This window comes from Procambarus clarkii, chromosome 71 (assembly GCF_040958095.1).
Source record: "Procambarus clarkii isolate CNS0578487 chromosome 71, FALCON_Pclarkii_2.0, whole genome shotgun sequence".
In the NCBI taxonomy this organism is placed as follows: Eukaryota; Metazoa; Arthropoda; class Malacostraca; order Decapoda; family Cambaridae; genus Procambarus; species Procambarus clarkii.
The window spans coordinates 13,793,793-13,820,792 of record NC_091220.1 but is presented as its reverse complement, the minus strand read 5'-3'; the positions used below and the strand labels follow the sequence as shown (position 1 = coordinate 13,820,792).

Below are 27,000 nucleotides of genomic sequence, written 5' to 3'. Positions count from 1 at the left end.
ACATTTATTCAGCCTACCAGAGGCCTGACAGCTGAGTGGACAGCGCTCGGGATTCGTAGTCCTGAGCATTCGGGTTCGATACCCGGTGGAAGCGAAAACAAATGGGCAGTTACTTTCACCCTGATGCACCTGTTCACCTAGCAGTTAATTGGTACCTGGGAGTTAGACAACTGCTACGGGCTGCTTTCTGGGGATGTGTAACAAAAAGGAGGCCTAGTCAAAGACCGGGCTGCTGGGACGCTAAGCCCTGAAATCATCTCAAGATAACCTAAAGATAAGATACATTAGCTGGACATGACGAGTGACTCAGGTGGATCTGAAAACCTCAGGTGAAACTTGAAATAACAGGTGGTAATCATCCATTTCAGTCTATGTAACTTTGTGTGAATATGTGAGCATTAGAATGTTACAGCTCTTCCAATGTTGTTGTTGCTGTTTTAGATTTAGCTACTCAGAACGAAATGTCCATGTAGCCCGGGCTATGGTGAGCCCGTAATTGAGTTTGGTTATTCGCGATAACCTTGTTACTGTGATAAGCTGCTATAGATAAGCTCGTCCAATAATGCCCTTTGTAATACACGACACTAACATGAGGCAAAAGTAATTATCAAAAGAACATAGTGCAGTGTTAACAAGTATTTTACAAAAGCATGAAGATGCAGTCTGTCCACTGTTGTCTTAACTTTGTCATCACTGGCATCTTGCCATACAACTCCAACTGGTTTGTCAGAAATGACATTCACTACCGCATCTAGAATGCCTGAGAGGGATCCTACCTTAATAAAATATGACATGACAGGCGGTAAGGATAAGGCTGGCTAGACTGTATTTTCCTAGATTATCTAAAAGCATTTGACACAGTTCCTCATGAAAGGCTGGTGAATGTGATGGAGAAGCAGGCTGAGATAACTGGGAAAATATTGACCCGAGTAAGAGACTACCTGAAGAACAGAAAGCAACAAGTCACAGCCCGACAGGAGGCTTCAAGCTGGAGGAATGTAAGAAACGGGGTTACCTTGAGGTTACCTTGAGGTTAACTTGAAGTTACCTTGAGGTGCTTCCGGGGCTTAAGTGTCCCCGCGGCCCGGTCGTCGACCAGGCCTCCTGGTTGCTGGACTGATCAACCAGGCTGTTGGACGCGGCTGCTTGCAGCCTGACGTATGAGTCACAGCCTGGTTGATCAGGTATCCTTTGGGGTACCACAAGGCTATATCCTGGGATCGTCATTGTTCCTAATTTATGTGAATGACCTACCTGGTCGAGTGAGCTTTTACATGCCAATGTTTTCAGATGATGTAAAACTGATGAGTGTAAAAACAGGAAGACTGCAAGCAGTTATTGTAGGACCTTGACAAACTCCAGGAGTGGGCAAACAAATGTAAGGTAATGAAGATGGGAAAGGGAGAGAGACCAGGAGACATCTACATCACAAGGGATAGGTAACAATAGGAATCGTAGAGAAAGATTTGAGTGGACATAATTCCAACACTAACGCAGGACACAAGGTAACATCAGCAGCATTAGGGACGCTGGGAAAAAATTAGAACATCGTTGAGAAACCTCAATCAGGACTTCACGGCAACCAACAACATTTGTTAAACCACTACTAGAATATGCAGCGATGGCAAGGGCTCTGCACCTGGTGAAGCATAAAACCAAAATTTGACCCCCAGTGAGTCAATAATAATATTACCTGTGTATATAATATATATATATAAAATTATATTTATTCCGAGACACTACCTCTAAATTCAAATAAACATTCTAATAAATATTAGCGTGTGCAGCAGAGTACCGTACGAGGGGTGGGAGGTTGGTCTCAACACAACAGCTGAAATATGAGCCAGCGAATGCGGGCAGCCATTTGTTCCTTGTTGATTTTCTAGGTCAGCGATTCCCCAAGCTCCCACTGGGGCCGCTTAATATTCTTACATATTTGACCACTGTCGCTAGGGGCAAAGAGGGGAAATCGTTATGAATATTGGTAAAATCGTTATGAATATTGGTAAAATCGTTGTCATGTTTGAAGACCAGACATGAAAAAAGATATACAATTGGCGTCGTCCCCGTTGAAACGCTTATTGTCGTCAAGGGCTTTGATCGTATTCAGTTCAAATGTCAGTGTTTGGAGCCATGTGGAGGCAACCGCTCTACTCTTCAATGAAGTATTGAATTTTACTATATTTATATTAATAATAATAGATATGTTTCGATCGAAGATGCATATCCAGTCTCCTACGTCGGAATATATCACTCTACTGTACAGTTATCTTTACGAAGTATATTTAAAAATTTGCGCGCCTCCCCCAATAGTTTTTCTTGCTTCTCTCTCACCCACTTCCCATCTTTCCCTCCCTAGCTGGTAAGGATTTGTGTAAAATGGTAAAACTCATGAACAAAATGATTTGTTCGTCTTCCAAGATGTTCTTGCATGGCACGTCGAAATTCTCCAGAATTTATGGTATATCTTTCAATAAGATCCATAACTTCTCCAAGAACAACCCCAATTCTGGATGACAGTAAAAGGGCTGCCAGCTCACGATTTACACACGGCACCAAACGGTGTGTAAGTGCAGGTTCTTCTCGATATAAATCCGGAGAACAATTTATATCGATATAAATCTCGATATAAATCCGCCCACATTTTTTGGCGACAACATTCTATTCTCAAAAAGCTCAATTTTTTGTTTTCATTCAAAGAGATTCCAAAATTAATATATTTGAGGAAATTTGAAACAATGTACAACTAAGCGGGCTCGACACTTTCTGCTTTGAGTTCTTTGGTAGGTTGGGATAATGACTGCAATATTATCTGTAAAACCCTGGAACTTTTATTTTTATATTTTTCTTGAGGTTTGAGAACGCATGCTTATGACATAAGAGCTAAAGATCATTTAAATATAAATCTGAAAAAACCATATTGAAGAGTAAATTTGATTCAGATGACGAGAGTCGCTGATAAAATAATATATTAACTCTGGTAGTAACCTAATTTCTATTAATAACGAAACACTAGCACCAATAAAAGACAAAAAATTGTCATAATTAACTAACATTTAGACTAAAAACTCTAATTCGAAATATATCATTGGTAAAAAAAATAGAGAGGGGAAAAAAAGACGAAATAATATTTTTTCTAATGAGGGAGGAGATAACGTCAGCAAAATTCCCAGAAAAAAAGAGCTGCTCACTCTGAGGCTCTTGATTGATTTCATGCGGATCCTCTTAGCGAGAGCTGCTCAACAGGACCAGGGAGACCCGCTCACAGGACGAGGTCCAAAGGCTCCTCACAGGACGAGGTTCAAAGGCTCCTCACAGGACGAGGTTCAAAGGCTCCTCACAGGACGAGGTTCAAAGGCTCCTCACAGGACGAGGTTCAAAGGCTCCTCACAGGACGAGGTTCAAAGGCTCCTCACAGGACGAGGTTCAAAGGCTCCTCACAGGAGTAGGTTCAAAGGCTCCTCACAGGAGTAGGTTCAAAGGCTCCTCACAGGACGAGGTTCAAAGGCTCCTCACAGGACGAGGTTCAAAGGCTCCTCACAGGACGAGGTTCAAAGGCTCCTCACAGGACGAGGTTCAAAGGCTCCTCACAGGACGAGGTTCAAAGGCTCCTCACAGGACGAGGTTCAAAGGCTCCTCACAGGAGTAGGTTCAAAGGCTCCTCACAGGACGAGGTTCAAAGGCTCCTCACAGGACGAGGTTCAAAGGCTCCTCACAGGACGAGGTTCAAAGGCTCCTCACAGGACGAGGTTCAAAGGCTCCTCACAGGACGAGGTTCAAAGGCTCCTCACAGGACGAGGTTCAAAGGCTCCTCACAGGACGAGGTTCAAAGGCTCCTCACAGGACGAGGTTCAAAGGCTCCTCACAGGACGAGGTTCAAAGGCTCCTCACAGGACGAGGTTCAAAGGCTCCTCACAGGACGAGGTTCAAAGGCTCCTCACAGGACGAGGTCCAAAGGCTCCTCACAGGACGAGGTCCAAAGGCTCCTCACAGGACGAGGTTCAAAGGCTCCTCACAGGACGAGGTTCAAAGGCTCCTCACAGGACGAGGTTCAAAGGCTCCTCACAGAACGAGGCGAGGGGCTCCTCACAGAACGAGGCGAGGCTCACAGTCACTCCACCACAACTCAAACCACATTCTCTCATTCCTTCACCACAACAACACTTTTCATTACAGTGCACGAGACGCCTGGTCAGAGAATGGGCCGCAGGGACGTTGATCCTCGGAATCACCCCAAGGTAGATAGGTATCCTCACTATCAAGTCTCTAAGGTATTTATGTAGCCTGTATACTAGTCACATGCGCTCTATAGCACAACCCAGGTCCTACGGCGGTCACCGGTAGCTCATTGTAGATACGATACGAGTTACAATATCCAGATTCCAGGTTACAATATCCAGATTCCAGGTTACACTATCCAGAATCCTGGTTACAATATCCAGATTCCAGGTTACAATATCCAGATTCCAGGTTACAATATCCAGATTCCAGGTTACAATATCCAGATTCCAGGTTACAATATCCAGATTCCAGGTTACATTATCCAGATTCCAGGTTACATTATCCAGATTCCAGGTTACAATATCCAGATTCCAGGTTACAATATCCAGATTCCAGGTTACAATATCCAGATTCCAGGTTACAATATCCAGAGGTTATATTGATTACAGATACCACCGCATCTTCCACTACATAGTGGTACAACCTACAGTGCCACCACCACTGTGGCACTACCACCACACCTACAGTGCCACCACCACTGTGCCACTACCACCACACCTACAGTGCCACCACCACTGTGCCACAACCACCACACCTACAGTGCCACCACCACTGTGCCACAACCACCACCACTGTGGCACAACCACCACACCTACAGTGCCACCACCACTGTGCCACAACCACCACCACTGTGCCACAACCACCACCACTGTGGCACAATCACCACTACGGGCTACACAGCGCCCCACCCCCCAGACTAGAGCCCTGAGGACGGTAGCAGGAACATCCTTTGTGCCAAACTATTGTATGAACTTTACCAACTTGAGACTGAAGAGGCGGAAGCCAGCTTCAGACTTAGGTTCAAATATATGACGAAACACAATGGGGGGTTTACAGGACACGTGCAGCAGTCGACTGAAGGTTGTGAGGTGGTACCCAAGAGCTGCAGCCCAGCCCCTACCCGTGCAGGTAGGTGCATCTAGGTATACACAATAATTGTGTATGCAAATTACCAACCTGAACATCAACCTCGGATAATGGTATTGTCTATCTGTTAAGTATTTGAGCGTAACTGATCACAACACTATCTGGATCTTACCTGGAAAAGGTTTCGAGAGTTCTGTTCACCGCTTTGGTTAGGTCATTATAAGGAATAGGAACTATGAGGAATAGGAACTATGAGGAGAAAGCACCAAGCCATTACGACTATATAGCACTTGGAAGGGTCAGGAGAAGGATTTGGGATGGGGCAGAGGGGAAAGAATGGTGTCCAACCACTTGGACGGTCGGGGATTGAACGCCGACCTGCATGAAGCGAGACCATTGCTCTACCGTCCAGCCCAAGTGGTTGGGCGTCATTATGAGGAGAAAGTACTAAGACATTATGACAATATAACACACACACAGGGGTTACGAGGACAAGGAGTTGTAACATAAGGAACGGTGCAGGCGAGGAGTCACAATAACGTGGCTGAAATATGTTGACCAAACCACACACTAGAAAGTATTATATTATATATATATATATATATATATATATATATATATATATATATATATATATATATATATATAGTTAAAAGTTATATATATATATAGTAAATATATAAAGTTTATATATATATATATATATATATATATATATATATATATATATATATATATATATATATATATAAAGAGGATTTCTCCAAAAGTCATCTTCGTTCGAGACTTATTATAAATATACAAAACATTTCGAACCAACATGGTGCATTCTCAAGTGATGGGACAGTACAGGACATATTGAATGTCTACTATTTGGGAGGTCAGGAGCAGACAAATACAAATAAAACAGGTGAAGAGTAAGGCGTAATAGTGAGAATAATAAGGCGAAAAAAGGGTATGAAGCACATAGAAAGATTAATCAGGTGTAGTGGGCGTGTCATGTTGAGCAGTATCTTCTATGTTGGCATCTTCGCGTTCCGTTATTTTTCTTAGTCTCGTGGTGGGTAGAGTGAAGAGTGCTTCACACGCCTCCGCGGGGTGTGAAGACCCCCGGTTAAGAACCCCTAGTCTAGTAACCTAGAAACCTAGAACTTCGGTTTCAACCCTTTTCCCTGTCGTAGCTCAGTCGATTAAGGCAGTGTCTGGGATGCTCCCGGACGCAGGTTCGAATCCTAGTCACGGCCCTTGTGGATTTGTTTATTTGTTCCTAGTCTAGTACTCTAGATGGTCTAAGAAATGCTTTATGCGTTAGCCTGTCTGCACACACACACATGTAAACACCATGGGCCAGATTCACGAAAGCACTTACGCAAGCACTTACGAACGTGTACATCTTTCCTCAATCTTTGACGGCTTTGGTTACACTTATTAAACAGTTTACAAGCATGAAAACTTGCCAACCAACTGTTGTTGTTGTTATAAACAGACTCCTGGTACTTCGGAGCTCATTAACTGTTTAATAATTGTAAACAAAGCCGCCAAAGATTGAGAAAAGATGTTTACGTTCGTAAGTGCTTGCGTAACTGCTTCGTGAATCTAGCTCCATGTCTACCGTCTCATCACGGTACCAGCAGCCATCACTCCTCAACAACGAGGAACAACAATGCCAGCATTTATTACGTTGAGCATAACACGTTTTAGTGCTGATGAAACTGCAATCAGCAATTCAGTTGTCTCGCTGCAACAACACATCACAACAGTCGACCCGTCCTGACCACTGCTACATGCCTCAGCTTCCTCTAGCCACACCATCTCCAGCCACCACCACCACCTGGCGCTCAGCATCATAGTGACTAGGACTGTAGCTCCTGTACACTGCAGAAACAATACTGATGCTGCGGGTAGCATTACAGATCTTGCTGAGGCAGCTTTGGGAGCCATCACTGCCTTCCTCCTGGCCCTTCAGGACCTGCCTGCCACAACTTAAGGCGCTCCACACCACTTTCTCAACTCCTCCGTTGTCAAGTGACTTCAAGTATAAATCTTTACCGCAAAGAGCTTTAGTGGTGCGTCTGCACAAGACGAGGATGTCCACTCAGGATAAAGCTTTACGACTTTATAAAATATCGAGCTCGTTTCCCTCTCTATTTCACCCTTCAGAGCTGCACACATTTTTCTCTGCCATTCCATTTAGGTTAGAGTACATTTCTCTCCTACTAATTCATCCTTTACATGTTGCCTTGACCATTTTTATCAACGTTCCCTTTCTCCCCTCTGTTTAAGTCTGTGTGTGAGTGGGCTGACCACCTGCTGACGTTCACACGAGCCACGTGTTGACCCCCCCACTCTCTGCTCCTCCCTGTGTGCACATGGAGACCTCCCCTACATCACCCCCTCCGTCACGAGAGAAGAGAGAGGCACTCCAAGACCCGCCAGCAACCCTCACCACACACACACACACACACACACACACACACACACACACACACACACACACACACACACACACACCTGGTGGCGGTATGCCACCAGGCTCGTCCCGGAACTGAGAGGATTGAGCTACGAGGAAAGGCTAAAGGAGCTGAACCTCACATCCCTGGAAAACAGAAGAGTAAGGGGAGACATGATAACCACCTACAAAATTCTCAGGGGAATTGACAGGGTGGACAAAGACAAACTCTTCAGCACGGGTGGGACACGAACAAGGGGACACAGGTGGAAACTTAGTACCCAGATGAGCCACAGAGACGTTAGAAAGAATTTTTTCAGTGTCAGAGTAGTTAATAAATGGAATGCACTAGGAAGAGATGTGGTGGAGGCTGACTCCATACACAGTTTCAAATGTAGGTATGATAGAGCCCAGTAGGCTCAGGAATCTGTACACCAGTTGATTGACAGTTGAGAGGCGGGACCAAAGAGCCAAAGCTCAACCCCCGCAAGCACAATTAGGTGAGTACAATTAGGTGAGTACACACTTACCTACAACATTGTCAATTTCTTACCGACTGACGTTTACCATCTCGCTGTATGCGATGAAAAATAGTGGAATGGTTTTCCCATTCCACTATTTTTCATCGCTCTCAATCTTCCTATTTTGTGGTAATGTTCTCCTATTTCGCCTTCCTTTGGTATTACCGCCTCGTTTCCTCAAGTAACCCCGTCCACACATACCAACCACGCCATGACGGGAACAACGGCATGGTTCCGCCCAACCAACACAATCCGCAGGTCGACGTAGGGATCTTGTGTGATATTACATCAGAGTTATATTAGCTGAAGGTTGTCGCGGTCTGTAAATATTGCGTTGATATTGTGTACGTCTTCCAGAGCATCTAAGACGCTGAGCAGAGATTTAGTGAGTGGATTTGTCCCACTTAAGGAGAGCTGTCTAGCGTCATCTCATCTTGGGCAGACTGTGCACATGTCAATTCACGTCTCTTATAGCCTCATGTCAATGTCAAAAGATGTCACTATGTCAAAGATTTGTATTTATGATATGTTATAATAAAGGCAAATAGATATTTGTGACTGATTTGCTGCCACCTTTGTGTAATGGAGGTACTTGAGTGGTTTCCTATTATCAAGTCACCACAAAGACTCCATTTAACTTTGATTGATTTATTTTTGTCTAATTTGTAATATGAAATTGCAGAAGTGAGGGCCTGGAGGAGGCTCGATACCAGCTTGATGGGGTTCTGGGAGGTCTTCTACTCCCCAAGCCCGCCCCGAGGCCAGGCTTGACTTTTGAGAGTTTGGACCACCAGGCTGTTGCTTGAAGCGGCCCGCAGGCCCTCGGGCAGACTGTCTAAGACTACTATAAAGTCCAGTCAAGGCACGGGTGGCCAGGTGGGCGAGATTGGTGTCGCCTTCGTGACAAAATTAATTTTTTGTTCTTTATTTTCACTGTGTTCAATGGTTCACTGAGAGCACTGTTCGCGGTTTCGCTCAGTTCTATCGTTCCAGCTCCCTGAAGCAAGTGTTCACCTAGTTGTGCTTGCGGGGGTTGAGCTTTGGCTCTTTGGGCCCGCCTCTCAACTGTCAATCAATTGTTTTTGTGCCAATACTAGATGTGACTTTTGCTTAGGAGTTTTGCATACAAAAATGTTTGGGTTTAATATCGCAAATGGCTTCCTCTTATCTTTGTCTTTCTTGACTTTGTATAATGTGTTACATTTTTAGATCGAAAAAGTATACTTTTCCTGTCAGCATTTCTTTACCTTCACGAGAGAATGAAAGTTTCAAGTAATTGCTAAGTTACTCGCCTGTGCAAGATTGCAAGATACGTTGTTCTGTTTTGAATGTGCATCATTTTATTACTTTAGCTTCAATGGTGTTAGTCTTGTGCACGATTTCAGCGCCATAAGGCGGATGCTCCTAGAGGATGGGCTGTCGTCTGCAAGCCCTGGGCTTAGTAAATAACCCAACCCCACGTTTAGACGACCTGTCGTTCCGTCTTGAACCCATATGCAGAAGCTGTTGTGGCTTGGGTTTGTTTGTTGTCGTTATAGATTCAGCTACTCGGAACAAGTCCAAGTAGCACCTCTGCTCTTCATTGGTTCTATTCTACATTTTCTTCCATATCGTTCACTCCAGTACGTTGTTATTTTACTGTGTAGATTTGATACTTGGCCCTCCAGTATCTTCCAGGTGTATATTATTTGATATCTCTCTCGTCTTCTTTCTAGTGAGTACATTTGGAGGGCTTTGAGACGATCCCAATAATTTAGGTGCTTTATTGCGTCTATGCGTGCCGTAAACACGTAAACTTCAACAGGAAATTGACAAAAATCCCCGTGACACTACGTTGTGATTTCTCAATATCTCACCTCCAGTCACCACAATATCCGGTGTTGTCATACAGTAATATACTAAACCATTATAATAGACTTACAGTGTTTCACACAAGTGAAACAAGTAGTAACTTAAGAGTTTCCTACCAGCTCTGCCAAGGTGGTTAAGTGAAAACATTCACAATGTTCCCGCAGACTTCCCCAGACATCATTTCTGTGATGTCTAACTGACTAGTTGATTCGGTACAAATGTTATCCATTACATCTGAGGATACACACGCTCAGTCCACATACCGGGTTCAATTCCCGGCAGAGGCAGAAACAAATAACTAGGATTTCTTTCACTTGATGCCTCTGTACACCTAGCAGCGTACAGGTACCTCGGTGTTAGACAGCTGTTGCATCCTGGGGCTGTGTGTGTGTGTGTGAGAGAGAGAGAACTGTGCAGTAAATGTGATGAGAGAAAAAAAGTCAGAAGTTAATTCATTAGACGACCGACGGTTACAAAGGCGGAGTCCATGAGCTAACACCTAGCTCCAACAGACAAATAGTAAATACACAACACTGAACCGCCCAATTACCCCACATACACACACACATATCATATATATACATATACAGCAGTACATAGGTACCTGGGAGTTAGTCAGATGTCACGGGGTGCTTCCTGGGGTGTGTGTGGTGTGGGGAAAAAAAGTAGTTAGTAAACAGTTGATTGACAGTTGAGAGGCGGGCCGAAAGAGCAAAGCTCAACCCCCGCAAACACAACTAGGTGAATACACACACACCACCACCACAAGTCCCCCTCCCCCCCCCCCCACATCTTGGCTCCGCCATACTAAGCTGCACGTGAGGCTTAAGCTGATTTAGGAGAGATTAGGGTTATTACAGAACACTAATCCTATAAAATGCTTAAGCAACTGCACAATAGTGTCCTCGGGTCAGGTGAGGTCAACTAACCTAACCCATACGAGAGTTCATCCACAAGAGTAGTTTTATAAGACGTTATTATAAAAATCAATATCTTTATAGTTATTAATCAATCTAGAGGAATAATGGAACAATAGGACCAACTTCTGGAGCGTCCAGTCAGTGAGCGCAGTATGGCTCCTGAGGTGGTAGCATTTGGGGTGGGGACTTGTGGGGCGGTCAACCCCCCCCCCCCCCCCCCCCGGCCAATCAATATTACAATCAATACCGGCAAGGAACACCAAAGCCCTACCCCACACAACATCCATCTGAAGGAGGGAAACGCACGCACGCGAACACACACATACACACACGCGAATGTGTTTGGAGCTGAGTGAAGTTGGACCAAAGAGCCAAAGCTCAACCCCCGCAAGCACAACTAGGTGAGTATACAATATAAATAATTTTGTTAGTGTCAGAGAAGTTGACAAATGGAATGCATTAGGAAGTGATGTGGTGGAGGCTGACTCCATACACAGTTTCAAATGTAGATATGATAGAGCCCAATAGGCTCAGGAATCTGTACACCAGTTGATTAACAGTTGAGAGGCGGGACCAAAGAGCCAGAGCTCAACCCCCGCAAGCACAACTAGGTGAGTACGCGCACACACACACACACACACACACACACACACACACACACACACACCAACACACACACACACACACACACACACACACACACACACACACACACACACCACACACACACCACACACACACCACACACACACACACCCACCACACACCACACACCACACACACACACACACACACACACACACACACACACACACCACACTTCACCCAACATTACCACAACACATTCAAAGCCACGCAGTAAACATAAATTAACACTGAATGTATATTAATTAATGCGTTCCTAACCATTGAGTCTCGCCCGTGCCATTAATAAACAGACCCGTGATTGAACGCCCTAATCCGCCTCTTCATTCAGTATTACAACTAAAGAAATGTAATATACAACAACCACTAACTACCGTAAAGGAATGACACCAAATACTTCACATGTGACTCCATGAAACTCAAGGGATGGGGCTGAGGTTGTCTATAAATGCTTATATTTCTTATGGCTTTAAACTTGAGCCTACCGCGACTAGCCTATGTTCACCCCTTACCTCAGACCGTACCTCCTGTAAAGTTGGGTGAGGTTATCCGCAAGCGTCTGCCTTCCTACTATGAACTGAGACAGACAAATATTTTCTCTAATAATATAAACATTGACATGGGCACACTCCCCACGTATCCTATAAGCTGTAAAACAAACAGACAGGCAGACACAGACACACAGACACACAGACACACAGACACACAGACACACAGACACACAGACACACAGACACACAGACACACAGACACACAGACACACACACGTGCAGGCGAGGAGTCACAATAACGTGGCTAAAGTATATTGACCAGACCACACACTAGAAGGTGAAGGGACGACGACGACGTTTCGGTCTGTCCTGGACCATTCTCAAGTAGACAGAATCGACTTGAGAATGGTCCAGGACGGACCGAAACGTCGTCGTCCCTTCACCTTCTAGTGTGTGGTCTGGTCAACATACACTCACGTGTATAAATATATCAAATATCATCACTAACACAAGGGGTGTAAATTAAGTGAGAAATATATACTAAGAGGCAGAGTGAATAAAGAGTTATGATATAATGTAGTTGGTAAGTTCTCCCCAGATGCTGACAGTGGGATATGGTTTATCATAACTTTAATAAAAAGAGTGTGGCAGCCAGAGCTCTCAAGAGTGTGGCAGCCAGAGCTCTCAGGAGTGTGGCAGCCAGAGCTCTCAGGAGTGTGGCAGCCAGAGCTCACAAGAGTGTGGCAGCTAGAGCTCTCAGGAGTGTGGCAGCCAGAGCTCTCAGGAGTGTGGCAGCCAGAGCTCTCAGGAGTGTGGCAGCCAGAGCTCTCAGGAGTGTGGCAGCCAGAGCTCACAAGAGTGTGGCAGCCAGAGCTCAGAAGAGTGTGGCAGCCAGAGCTCACAAGAGTGTGGCAGCCAGAGCTCACAAGAGTGTGGCAGCCAGAGCTCACAAGAGTGTGGCAGCCAGAGCTCTCAGGAGTGTGGCAGCCAGAGCTCTCAGGAGTGTGGCAGCCAGAGCTCACAAGAGTGTGGCAGCCAGAGCTCACAAGAGTGTGTTAGCTAGAGCTCTCAGGAGTGTGGCAGCCAGAGCTCTCAGGAGTGTGGCAGCCAGAGCTCTCAGGAGTGTGGCAGCCAGAGCTCTCAGGAGTGTGGCAGCCAGAGCTCACAAGAGTGTGGCAGCCAGAGCTCTCAAGAGTGTGGCAGCTAGAGCTCTCAGGAGTGTGGCAGCCAGAGCTCAGAAGAGTGTGGCAGCCAGAGCTCAGAAGAGTGTGGCAGCCAGAGCTCACAAGAGTGTGGCAGCCAGAGCTCACAAGAGTGTGGCAGCCAGAGCTCACAAGAGTGTGGCAGCCAGAGCTCACAAGAGTGTGGCAGCCAGAGCTCACAAGAGTGTGGCAGCCAGAGCTCACAAGAGTGTGGCAGCCAGAGCTCACAAGAGTGTGGCAGCCAGAGCTCACAAGAGTGTGGCAGCCAGAGCTCACAAGAGTGTGGCAGCCAGAGCTCTCAAGAGTGTGGCAGCCAGAGCTCAGAAGAGTGTGGCAGCCAGAGCTCACAAGAGTGTGGCAGCCAGAGCTCACAAGAGTGTGGCAGCTAGAGCTCACAAGAGTGTGGCAGCCAGAGCTCAGAAGAGTGTGGCAGCCAGAGCTCACAAGAGTGTGGCAGCCAGAGCTCACAAGAGTGTGGCAGCCAGAGCTCACAAGAGTGTGGCAGCCAGAGCTCACAAGAGTGTGGCAGCCAGAGCTCACAAGAGTGTGGCAGCCAGAGCTCACAAGAGTGTGGCAGCCAGAGCTCACAAGAGTGTGGCAGCCAGAGCTCACAAGAGTGTGGCAGCCAGAGCTCACAAGAGTGTGGCAGCCAGAGCTCTCAAGAGTGTGGCAGCTAGAGCTCTCAGGAGTGTGGCAGCCAGAGCTCAGAAGAGTGTGGCAGCCAGAGCTCAGAAGAGTGTGGCAGCCAGAGCTCACAAGAGTGTGGCAGCCTGAGCTCACAAGAGTGTGGCAGCCAGAGCTCACAAGAGTGTGGCAGCCAGAGCTCACAAGAGTGTGGCAGCCAGAGCTCACAAGAGTGTGGCAGCCAGAGCTCACAAGAGTGTGGCAGCCAGAGCTCACAAGAGTGTGGCAGCCAGAGCTCACAAGAGTGTGGCAGCCAGAGCTCTCAAGAGTGTGGCAGCCAGAGCTCAGAAGAGTGTGGCAGCTAGAGCTCACAAGAGTGTGGCAGCCAGAGCTCACAAGAGTGTGGCAGCTAGAGCTCACAAGAGTGTGGCAGCCAGAGCTCAGAAGAGTGTGGCAGCCAGAGCTCACAAGAGTGTGGCAGCCAGAGCTCACAAGAGTGTGGCAGCCAGAGCTCACAAGAGTGTGGCAGCCAGAGCTCACAAGAGTGTGGCAGCCAGAGCTCACAAGAGTGTGGCAGCCAGAGCTCACAAGAGTGTGGCAGCTAGAGCTCACAAGAGTGTGGCAGCCAGAGCTCACAAGAGTGTGGCAGCCAGAGCTCACAAGAGTGTGGCAGCCAGAGCTCACAAGAGTGTGGCAGCCAGAGCTCTCAGGAGTGTGGCAGCCAGAGCTCTCAGGAGTGTGGCAGCCAGAGCTCTCAGGAGTGTGGCAGCCAGAGCTCTCAGGAGTGTGGCAGCCAGAGCTCTCAGGAGTGTGGCAGCCAGAGCTCTCAGGAGTGTGGCAGCCAGAGCTCACAAGAGTGTGGCAGCCAGAGCTCTCAGGAGTGTGGCAGCCAGAGCTCTCAGGAGTGTGGCAGCCAGAGCTCTCAGGAGTGTGGCAGCCAGAGCTCTCAGGAGTGTGGCAGCCAGAGCTCTCAGGAGTGTGGCAGCCAGAGCTCTCAGGAGTGTGGCAGCCAGAGCTCTCAGGAGTGTGGCAGCCAGAGCTCTCAGGAGTGTGGCAGCCAGAGCTCTCAAGAGTGTGGCTGCCAGAGCTCTCAGGAGTGTGGCTGCCAGAGCTCTCAGGAGTGTGGCTGCCAGAGCTCTCAAGAGTGTGGCTGTCAGAGCTCTCAAGAGTGTGGCAACCAGAGCTCACAAGAGTGTGGCAGCCAGAGCTCACAAGAGTGTGGCAGCCAGAGCTCTCAAGAGTGTGGCAGCCAGAGCTCTCAAGAGTGTGGCAGCCAGAGCTCTCAGGAGTGTGGCAGCCAGAGCTCTCAGGAGTGTGGCAGCCAGAGCTCACAAGAGTGTGGCAGCCAGAGCTCTCAAGAGTGTGGCAGCCAGAGCTCTCAAGAGTGTGGCAGCCAGAGCTCTCAAGAGTGTGGCAGCCAGAGCTCTCAGGAGTGTGGCAGCTCACGTATCGGCGCCATGACCCAAGCTCGGGTAGTCACTATGGGTGGATTGTGAGAGTGATGATATTCGCGGCATTTGTAGACCGGTCATCACCACTCTGATGACTTGGTGATGACGCTAGGGTTAATAGCGTCCCCCGGTGGCCCCGGGGGGGGGGCGTAGTTTGTTCCTCCATTAGCCTCTTCGTTATCACCCATCACACGGTCCTGCTGCTGCTGCTCAGTAAATACCACCTTGGCCTCTAGACGAGATTTCTCTCTAACCTAACCCAACCTTGTGGGAGTCGGTCGGCCGAGGGGACAGCACGCTGGACTTGTGATCCTGTGGTCCTGGGTTCGATCCCAGGCGCCGGCGAGAAACAATGGGCAGAGTTTCTTTCACCTTATGCCCCTGTTACCTAGCAGTAAAATAAGTACCTGGGAGTCAGCTGTCACGGGCTGTTTCCTGGGGGGTGGAGGCCTGGTCGAGGACCGAGCCGCGGGGACACTAAAAGCCCCGAAATCATCAAGATAACCTCAAGATAACCTAACCCAACCCCATGTCAAGCTTCTCGCACCCCGTCAACCTTGCGGCAACCCAGAACCGCTTACCTGACTCCTTCAAACTTACACTTATTAAACACTTTACGAGTTGCGGAAACTTCACAACCCAAGTTTATTGGGTTGTTTATTGTTATAAACAACGAGAGAGAGACAGACTATTCTTAAAGCTTTAAACTTGTGCATGCTGCGATCAGTCTATGTCCATCCCACACCTCAGACCGTACCTCATGCAGAGTTGGGCGAGGCTATCCCTCCCAAGCACCCCATACCCCGTCAAACTTACCGCAATAAACAACCTCACCAGGTCGTTTATTGTTATAAACAACCTCGTGATGCTTCGAAGCTCTTAAGCTGTCAAATAAATGTCAACAAAGTTGCCACGACTGTTAAAAGATGTACAGGTTTCGCAGGTGGTTGCGTTAAGTGGCTTGACGACTCCTGGCCCCGATTCTTGGACATTCAAGACCTCGGTACCATAGTAATATCTCCTCTCAGAACACTAAGACACGCGCAACTCCTAATGTTATTACAGATTATGAAAATTCTGTGTCATCTATACATTCACTAACACTAAAAGGCTCGGGAACCCTTATTTCAGCATAAACAAAGAATTATTCCTCGGACAATAGAGGATCCCTAACGTGAGGAGCAACAGGCAGACGTCCCTGGCGCCCACCACGATACTTTCAATGGTGCCAGACAGGACAGAACGGGTACTATCAATCTCCGAAGTAGCATATTATTATAGGACCACCTCAACAATCGCGGTACACTCACCAGGACCCCCCAACAAGTGCGGTACACTCACCAGGACCCCTCAACAAGCCGGATACACTCACCAGGGCACCCCAACAAGTGCGGTACACTCACCAGGACCCCTCAACAAACCGGGTACACTCACCAGGACCCCCAACAAGCCGGGTACACTCACCAGGACCCCTCAACAAGCCGGATACACTCACCAGGACCCCCCAACAAGTGCGGTACACTCACCAGGACCCCTCAACAAGCCGGATACACTCACCAGGGCACCCCAACAAGTGCGGTACACTCACCAGGACCCCTCAACAAACCGGGTACACTCACCAGGACCCCCAACAAGCCGGGTACACTCACCAGGACCCCCCAACAAGCCGGGTACACTCACCAGGACCCCCCCAACAAGCGCAGTACACTCACCAGGACCTAGCTCAACAAGGAAGGGCAGCCTGTCAGGCAGGAAGTAGGGGTCTCTGGAGCGGTGGTGATCAAGGGCATCGCCCCCTGGCCCGCTGCCTGCGCCCTTCACCGGCTTCTTCTTCCGCTTGCGGGGGCCGTGGTCCGCAGGCCGCCGCCGGACATGGAACATGATCGACCCTGAGGAGGAAGAAAAGGTTAATTAGCTACGTCTAATTACATCTACTTGTAATTTGAGGGTGTACAGTACTACCTGCTTACCTTGTGTCGGGTCAACCAGGCTGTTAAGTCACAACAGGTGCGAAATACATGGAAATACATATATATATACACATTGACCCTCTGGCTTCCTCCCCTGCAGGTGTACAGGGGTCAAGGGTCACCAATATACCAGGTGCCCGCCCAGTAAGTTGACAGGAAACGACAAAATGAATAATTCCTTCAATATTCTTACTCGTCCAACCCCCTTTGATGTCCAAAATTTTATTGTCCCATCAATTATTATTCTCTAGCCGCTCCGACATCAAACACACTGTTAATGAGCTCCCCCTCCCCTCCTCCCCATCCTCTATCATGTCACCCCTCTCCCCCAGCAGCAGCAGCAGCAGCAGCAGACTGAGCCACACCGTGTACCTGGCCTCCACGATAAGAGCTTCTCCCCGAAGTAATTTTTTTTTTAATTTCTTTATCAAAGTTCCATCATTTAATTCGGCCTGAAATTTTCTTCGAACTTTTTAAATTCTCTCCTGAGGCCCTCCCTGATGTTAATGAAAATGATTGATCACCCAAGAGAAAAATAAAAATCTTAAGAAAAATAATATCATTTATCAAGCGTAAGTTACACATGAATGTCTTTGGGTGGATATATACATATAAGTATACACAAGAGGCTTTCTGCGCTTTCCTTTACTTCCTATGTTTGTATGGAAAATAACTGATCATTGTCAATGATCATCATCAATTAGAGCGGAGAAAGACTGGCGGAGAAAGTCAATAATAAGATAAGAATGCCAGGTGACAGGCGAGACTGTAAGAAGTATGCCGTTAAGAGTTAAGAAGGACAAAGGAAATTGTAGAAACTCAAATGCCGTAGGGAACGACGTGAAATATAGACGAAAAAGATAGCAACAGGAGGAAAAGAGAGCCTAGACGGGAGGTTATCTTGAGATCTTGGGGTTATCTTGATATGATTTCGGGGCTTAGTGTCCCCACGGCTCGGTCCTCGACCAGGCCTCCACCCCCCCCCCCAGGAAGCAGCCCGTAGCAGCTGTCTAACTCCCAGGTACCTATTTACTGCTAGGTAACAGGGCATCTGGGTGAAAGAAACATTTTGCCTATTTGTCTCCGCCTCCACCGGACATCGAACCCGGAACCTCAGGACTACGAATGCGAAGCGCTGCCCACCCAGCTGTCAGGAAGGGGGAAAAAGCTATCAGATCACGTTAAGAAAAGGCTCATTAACCTGTACATGTGTTGTTGAGAGGGGATGTAGACCCAGAGGATACCGAGAGTCTAAGAAGGACTATTAATAAAGTATCCATATTGGTGGTAGTAGGGCACAATGGACTTGAGAATGGTCCAGGACGGACCGAAACGTCGTCGTCCCTTCACCTTCTAGTGTGTGGTCTGATCAACATACTTCAGCCACGTTATTGTGGCTCCTCGCCTGCATAGTAGGGCATTACTTGGGCATTCCTTGAGAGGCCACGGGCCAGATTCACGAAAGCACCTACGCAAGCACTTACGAACCTGTCCATCTTTCCTCAATCTTTGGCGGCTTTGTTTCCAATTATTAAACAGTTAATGAGCTCCGAAGCACCAGGAGGCTGTTTATAACAATAACAACAGTTGAATTGGAAGTTTTCATGCTTGTAAACTGTTTAATAAATGTAACCAAAGCCGTCAAAGATCGAGGAAAGATGTACACGTTCGTAAGTGCTTGCGTAACTGCTTCGTGAATCTGGCCCCATGTCCTCGGGACGCCAAACATGCGGGATTACCATATATATGTTATAAGACCTCCTGGAAGGAAACTCACCGCCTCACACCCATCAATCAAATATTTGTGTTCTTATTTTGGTCACGCCTCCTACCCCCCCCCCCCCCAGTCCTCTCCTTTATTATCCTGAAATTGTCATCGATCTTTCACCCTTCTCCTCCCTCCCTCCCATCTTCCTTCTCCTTCCCATCTTCCTCCTCCCTCTCTGTGCACCCTTCCCTGTGGAGTTGTGCCAGATTATCAGTGAAATATTTGAGTTAATGAAAGAGACGCGGAATAATTCCGTCTTATTAATTGATCAAGGATTTGGACGGGAGCATTGATTATTTTCCCCGACTCCACATTTGCCCCCCCCCCCATACCCCCGTCCCCCCCCCACTCCCCCTTCACCAACAACAGGACTAGAGGGGAAGGGGGGGGGGCCGACGAGGCTGCCAGGTGTTCGTTGTTGTAGATTAGCTCCCTGGAACAAAAAGTTCCAAGTAGCACGGACTATGGTGAGCCCGTAAGTGGTGTCGGGTCTGAATACGACCAGACTACAAACGGGGATGAACGTTCAAACAAGCAAATAGCTGCCAGTGACGGCTTGTTACAGATGTTATCTCGTGTATTCACCTATTTGTGCTTGCGGGGGTTGAGCTCTGGCTCTTTGGTCCCGCCTCTCAACTGTCAATCAACTGGTGTACAGGTTCCCGAGCCTATTGGGCTCTTATCATATATACACTTGAAACTGTGTATGGAGTCAGCCTCCACCACATCACTTCCTATGTGCATTCCATTTGTCAACCACTCTGACACTAAAAATTTCTTTCTAATATCTCTGTGGTTCATTTCGTGTGTGTGTGTGTGTGTGTGTGTGTGTGTGTGTGTGTGTGTGTGTGTGTGTGTGTGTGTGTGTGTGTGTGTGTGTGTGTGTGTGTGGGGTCCGTTGCCAGGGCAACCAGATGATGTGACACTATGTGCGCTACAGGGTGTAACGAGATGACGGGGGGGGGGGATGCTGCCTCATCTCACCGAGCTCTGGCAGGTGCTCAGAGAGAGACGAGCACTTGACAGGTTGACAAGTTGAACCCAGGGAACCCCAACAGGAAGGCAACTCACTGCTCAACTAATCACTCAATTTCCTCAAAATATTTATCACATCACAAAATCGTCAAAACAAAAAACAAGAAAAAAAAATCACCACAACATTTTATTACAAATTTAAAAACACGAACGTAAGAATGTAGAAAAAAAAATAACACCAATGCCATGTACTCTCAAAACCCAATGTACCTTTATATATATATAAACTAAATAAATAAGTAAATAAATGCTAGGGGGTTTGCCCAAGTGTCCGGTGGCCTAACCAACCCAAGGCCTGACCTGAAGCTTGGCGTGTGGCCTAACCACACGTCAAACAACTCACAAAACACACCTGTCACATTTTCAAACCAAATTTCCGTAGCACCAGAACATTGGACCCCCGAGACTAGTGTATTGAGGCTGGAGATGGCTTGGTGTACCCGGTGACCCCCTGGCTGTTGACGCTGGCTAGCCATCAACGCCACTGTTGACGCTGGCTAGCCACCAACGCCGCTACTGACGCTGGCTAGCCACCAACGCCGCTACTGACGCTGGCTAGCCACCAACGCTGCTGCTACACATCTGCCTCAGTGTTAATGTCAGGTTGTTTCAAGCAGTCTCGACAGCCACATTTTTAATGCAAAAAATCAAGGCACTAAAAATCCACCACCACCAAAACTATCAACTACCCGGCCCGGTAAACCCTCGCTTGAACAATTAGGCAATAAAACTCCGCCTTTGACTGCCATCCGCAGTTTTGTTTTTAATGTAAAGGCAAGACAGAGAGAGGGGGCACGCTGGTAGTGCTGTAGGAAGGTCAGTATGTTCGGTATTGTGAAGATTAATCCGGTATTGTGAAGATTAATCAATAGTCACTGATTAATCGAGTCACTGCTGGGACGCGTGTTGACAAGACCTGTGGTGTTTCAGTTCTGTTCTATTTAGATTAATGACCAATTAAATTGCCTCGTAGAACGGAAAATGTAAATAAAAAACAGGAACACTTAAGGGAATCTTAAAGTTATGTCTCTCCAATGATCTGTATTCATAGTAACGTTATTTTAATTTTATTTGGTTCCTTTGATATGAAAACATAGGCAGACTTTGTTTTAAAAGCAATCCTTGTTTAGGGATTTTTTTTCGCAGTTATGGGTGGAAATATTCGGCCTTTCCTCGTAGCTCAAACCCTTCAGCTCAGGAACGAGTCTCGTTTCGTATGTTTGGGCATTTTCTAGTTTTCCCACTAACATTTATATATTTTTATTTAGACGAGAGTTATATGCCGGGGATGCATAGTTAAGAGCGAGTCTGGCCTCGGGTGTGTACAGGGTCCGGAAGACTCTTTATCCAAGTTTGTGAAGGATGTTGGCCAGAATACCTTATGCTGCTGCTGTTATGCTGCTGCTGCTGTTATGCTGCTGTTATGCTGCTGCTGCTGTTGTTATGCTGCTGCTGCTGCTGCTGTTATGCTGCTGCTGCTGTTGTTGTTATGCTGCTGCTGCTGCTGTTATGCTGCTGCTGCTATGCTGCTGCTGCTGCTATGCTGCTGCTGCTATGCTGCTGCTGCTATGCTGCTGCTGCTATGCTGCTGCTGCTATGCTGCTGCTGCTGCTGCTGCTGCTATGCTGCTAATGTGGGCTTCTGACCTCAGATTTAGGGTTATGTCCACTCCCAGGTGTGTCTGCTTTCCTTATTAAACAATCTGTTTTCTCTCCGTCATATTCTGCAGCACTGGTCTTCTGATTCCTGTTCCAATTTTTATACCTTTGCACTTGCCTGGGTTAAGACTAGCAGTCATTTTTCAGTCCACATCTGCTAATGACCAGATCCATCTGCCAGGTACCCTAATCTCTCTTTATTCTGACTCTTCTCACTAGTTTAACATCGCCTGCAAACACTGATATGAAGAGGCCAATTTCTGGCCAGGTTACTGACACACACACACACACACACACACACACACACACACACACACACACACAGAGTGGTTGACAAATGGAATGCATTAGGAAGTGATGTGGTGGAGGTTGACCCAATACACAGTTTCAAGTGTAGATATGATAAGAGCCCAATAGGCTCAGGAACCTGTACACCAGTTGATTGACAGTTGAGAGGCGGGACCAAAGAGCCACAGCTCAATCCCCGCAAGCACAACTAGGTGAGTACACACACACACACACACACACACACACACACACACACACACACACACACACACACTCGCGTGTCTCAGTACCGACCCTTGCGGCACTCCACTCGTTACCACGATCCATTCATGACATCTCCACTTACACTGCACCACACAGCTTCCATTCCTTCACCAAAGATAGGACTCATCCTCATACACCTGTCTGCTTCTCCTGATAGCGTAGGAATCTGCTGTCTGCTGGGAGGAGGGAGGGAGGGAGGGGGGGGGGGGTCCTTGGAGGGCAGGTCAGGCAGATAATCAATAACGGTCCTTCTCAAATGTCACGCTATCACCAGATAAAACTAGCCACCCCATCTGCCTCACCCAGCCTCACCTTCACAACCTGATGCCACACCCACTCAGATCACAACCTGATGCCACACCCACTCAGATCACAACCTGTTGCCACACCCATTCATATCACAACCTGTTGCCACACCCCAAACTCACCACTTGATACAAACTTTACGTATTAAATCCGTATAATACAATATTTCAATAATATACACCACCTACACTGCCTCTAGTGGCGTCTAGACCCGCCATATACACTGATATATACACCACATACACACTACGAAGGGCTGGGGTCAAGGACTGGGGTCAAGGGAAAATATCCGAAGTAGAGCGTCCAAACCAGCGCACAGAATTACCTCCTCGCTACACCAGGAGGGCTGGCGAGACAGGCAAAAAAGGGGCCTCAATTGAAACCCGGGGGTACAATAGGTACGCTAAGAAATAGTTCTACTAACATCAGGGAGCGCGCCCCTAAGATGTCAAGTCTCCGCCCATTAAATGGGGACATAACTGGCCGATCTCTCGCGGTACTCGGAGAACATCACCTCCTCCAAGGGGTTATTTGATCAACTGGTCAGTAATTCACATGTCAGATTGCGATCAGCGGTGTTTAACAGCCTGGTTGATCAGACCAATCAACCAACCAGGAGGCCTGTCAGACACGAGGGCGTTGGGAAGTGGATCCTCGGGACCACCTCAAGGGCTAGGGTGGAGGGCTAGGGTGGAGTGCTAGGAGTGGAGTGCTAGGAGTGGAGTGCTAGGAGTGGAGTGCTAGGAGTGGAGTGCTAGGGGTGGAGGGCTAGGGTGGAGGGCTGGCACGAAGGGCTAGGGTGGAGGGCTGGCGTGAAGGGCTAGGGTGGAGGGCTGACGTGAAGAGATAGGGTAGAGGGAGGAAGGACAGGCTAACATGCCACAGAACACACAAGCACCCCAAGGTGGCGTCACCACACACACACACACACACACACACACACACACACACACACACACACACACACACACACACACACACACACACGTGAAGGCAAGACACTCCACGACGCCAATATTGACAGTCACCCAACACCACCACAACACTTACCTCACAAATAACGCAAAACACTATACACTCTTACAACTTTTAACTATTAACACTTTTTAAACCAGTCAAGTGACATACAATTTTTTACAAGAGAATTCCTATGAAAACCACAGAGGAGCCTAGGGAGCTAACGTTTCATAGGATCCCCCTATGAAGATCCTATCCCTATAGGGAAAGAAGATCCCTATCTCCCCCCCCCAACACTCCATAGGGACGCCCCACACCCAAAACACAAGATCATCATCAAGATCATTTTTAAAGACACAAAAAATGGGATCTGGGAACCTAAGAAATAAAAATCATACGAGTTAATAGGCAAAATAACTTGAAGAATTGCCTCCTTAAGGACCCAGTATTAGAGGTCAATGATTGTCACCAGGGAAAGGATTCACCTGATCCTTCCGTGAAGACAATCAACACAATCCTCGCAACACAATACGTCAAGATGTTCAACGAGGTGAACAAATCCACAAGGGCCGTGACGAGGATTCGAACCTACGTCCGAGATCATCCCAGACGCTGCCTTACTCGTCTGCCATTTGTTCATTTGATACATCACGCTATTGTGATGTGTGTGTAATGGGCTTCAACGAGGTAATATATAACATGACGTACACAACACCAGACAAACACGAGCCTCAAACACTACGTTTATCAACACAAATGTTGATAAAATGATCAGGAAAATTATCTCGTCAATCCCCTTCTCGTTTGAATTATTATTCTGTACTACCCTGTCCACCGCTGTGGCTGGCTGGCTGGCTGGCTGGCTGGCTGGCTGGCTGGCTGGCGGGCGGGCGGGCGGGCGGGCGGGCGGGCGGGCGGGCGGGCGTTCGTTCGTGCGTTCGTGCGTGCGTTCGTTCGTTCGTTCGTTCGTTCGTTCGTTCGTTCGTTCGTTCGTTCGTTCGTTCGTTCGTTCGTTCGTTCGTTCGTTCGTTCGTTCGTTCGTTCGTTCGTTCGTGCGTTCGTGCGTGCGTGCGTGCGTGCGTGCGTGCGTTCGTTCGTTCGTTCGTTCGTGCTCTCTCTCCGTTCTGCTTTCTGGGAAGCGTCACTGGGACAAGGGCAAGGGTGTATAACAAACATTTAATAACAATACAGAACATACACAAATCATGCACATACAATATATGGGAATATATAAACCTCTACACTTTGATATTATAACCTGGTTGTAGTTCAAAACCATCAGGACTATTAATCGCTTACCCCAAGTGGTAGCCCAACTCCTGGCTTGCCACTTATGCTACCAACCACACCGAGTGGGTTAAACCTTGTAAAACAATTACGGCACTATCAACCTCACCTAGAGTGTTAAACCTTGTAAACCAAATATGGCATAATCAGCCCTAGAACATATATATACATAGATCTCTGCAGGTAATCCAGCCTACAGTTGTAATTCGATAAATTTCAGTATAAATATTCCTTGGCTTAGAAATGATAATCAATCACCCACCTTTCACTGCGTCTTGCACGCTAATGACAATCAAACACTACCAACTCCCTACAAGTAGTCAATAAGAACTTCCTTCCCACATCTGGGAGTTCACTACCCTGACATCAGGTTATTACAGGTTTATCTACCAGGATCCTCCACAGCTCTATCAGGCTGCTACACCACCAAGTTTCCCTTGGACTCCAGTGACACCTTACCTTGAGGTTACCTTGAGGTGATTCCTGGGCTTAGCGTCCCCGCGGCCCGGTCGTCGACCCTCCAACCCCAGGAAGCAGCCCGTGACAGCTGACTAATAACCCAAGTACCTATTTACCGCTAGGTAACAGGGGCATAGGGTGAAAGAAACTCTGCCCATCGTTTCTCGCTGGAGCCCGGGATCGAACCCGGGACCACAGGATCACAAGTCCAGTGTGCTGTCCGCTCGGCCGACCAGCTCCTTAGCTGCTTCTCTGGTCTCAGTATTCCCATCAACTCCTTCCTCAGAACAAACCTCCAACCCATCGACACGCCAATAAAAATGTTTAAACATTTAAACCTCTGTAAACATATAATGAAAATAAACTATATAATAAATGTCTCCACTCGACATTCCTCTGCCTCCTGCCTGCCGTTAGGACTCCCCCACGCCCGGGCGGGTCCATTCTCCACTCCCCCGGGCGGGCCGCCCGCCCCAGGCTGCCAGCTGGTCAGTCACCTGCAAGCTATCGGCAGGAGAGGATGTGCTGCTCCTCCCCTCAGTGAAGATGGGAGGACCAGCTCTCTTATTTAGGCTTTCTGCCTTAACACAATATGTCTAATATCTCGATAAACACTTCCTATGGTCGCTGGGCACACGACCAACTGCAGACAATCAATGTAAACTGTTTAAAATGCTTACCACACAATTTGGCTCCCTCGCTGGTCCTCACTGGCGGCGCGGCGACACTCAGGGCGCCTCAGGCTACCCACAGAACTGCTTTAACTGCTCCATAACACCGTCTGCAGGTCATGACTTGAGCTGACACGCCTCCCACCTTATTCCTCAGTCGAGACGTCTGTCCACTTCCTTCCTCTTGAAGGTATATCAAACAGGGGTTCTTCTTCACCAGGGGCTCAAACGGAGCGCGCCCTCCCTTCACGAATTCTTCAGCTCAAGTGAGCTCAAGCTCTTCTGAAGCGAGCCTCACGCCTCCAGCAAACTCTCCACATCCCATGTCAAGTCACTAATTATATTCGTGTTCACTGCCCATATTCTTAATTTAATTAATTAAATGTCTTGTCATATTTAACCAATTGTTTTACGTATATATATATTTCCACGTCCATCTCTTTGGCCTCTTAGTTAGGTTAAGTCTGGTAGAGTAACTCTCAAGGTAGACTCGTTTTTTCAGCTACCTGGGATGACAACATTTCCAACTATGAGGAGATTTAATTGAGTCTTTTTACAATTGATTTAATCTAACTTCTGATTTTTTAACGTGACTAAAAACCTGAAATTCATCATGTTATTTTCCGTTGTCCAATCGAAGATTTTATTGATTTCAGCTTGTACTTTAGCAATGTCTTTTGTAGAAGTAATTAGCATGCTGATTTTGGTGTCATCTTCATGTGTAATGGACCCGGAGCTGAGTGCATGGGCCTGTTGTAAATTTACCTTTCAAATCTCCTGTGTTCATCTTTATATCAGTTCAAATTCTGTATTTATTTTTAATAAACAGGTTGTTCTGATCTTCCACTTTCATGTCTTCTGAGAATGCTAAACATAGCCTCATACTGATCCTTTGGGCTTTCACTAATATCCTTAATTAATAATCATATCTTATATTTAATAATATACTATTATTAAATAATAATATTTCACTAATATCCTTGTCATCCTCTGTGTATAAACCTTCACTTGTAAGTATGACTCCAATACTGACGG

At 47.3% G+C, this 27,000-nt stretch overlaps 1 protein-coding gene across 9 annotated transcripts in view; it reads right to left on the bottom strand.

Moving 5' to 3' along the window:
- The window catches only part of LOC123745666 (afadin), a 356,634-nt gene that overhangs the window by 142,958 nt on the left and 186,676 nt on the right, over positions 1-27,000 (bottom strand). For all 9 annotated transcript variants that reach the window (XM_069312044.1, XM_069312042.1, XM_069312045.1 and 6 more), the window contains one exon: positions 17,015-17,191. In XM_069312044.1, the coding sequence (XP_069168145.1) occupies positions 17,015-17,191 (177 nt within the window). The remainder of the gene's footprint in view (positions 1-17,014; positions 17,192-27,000) is intronic.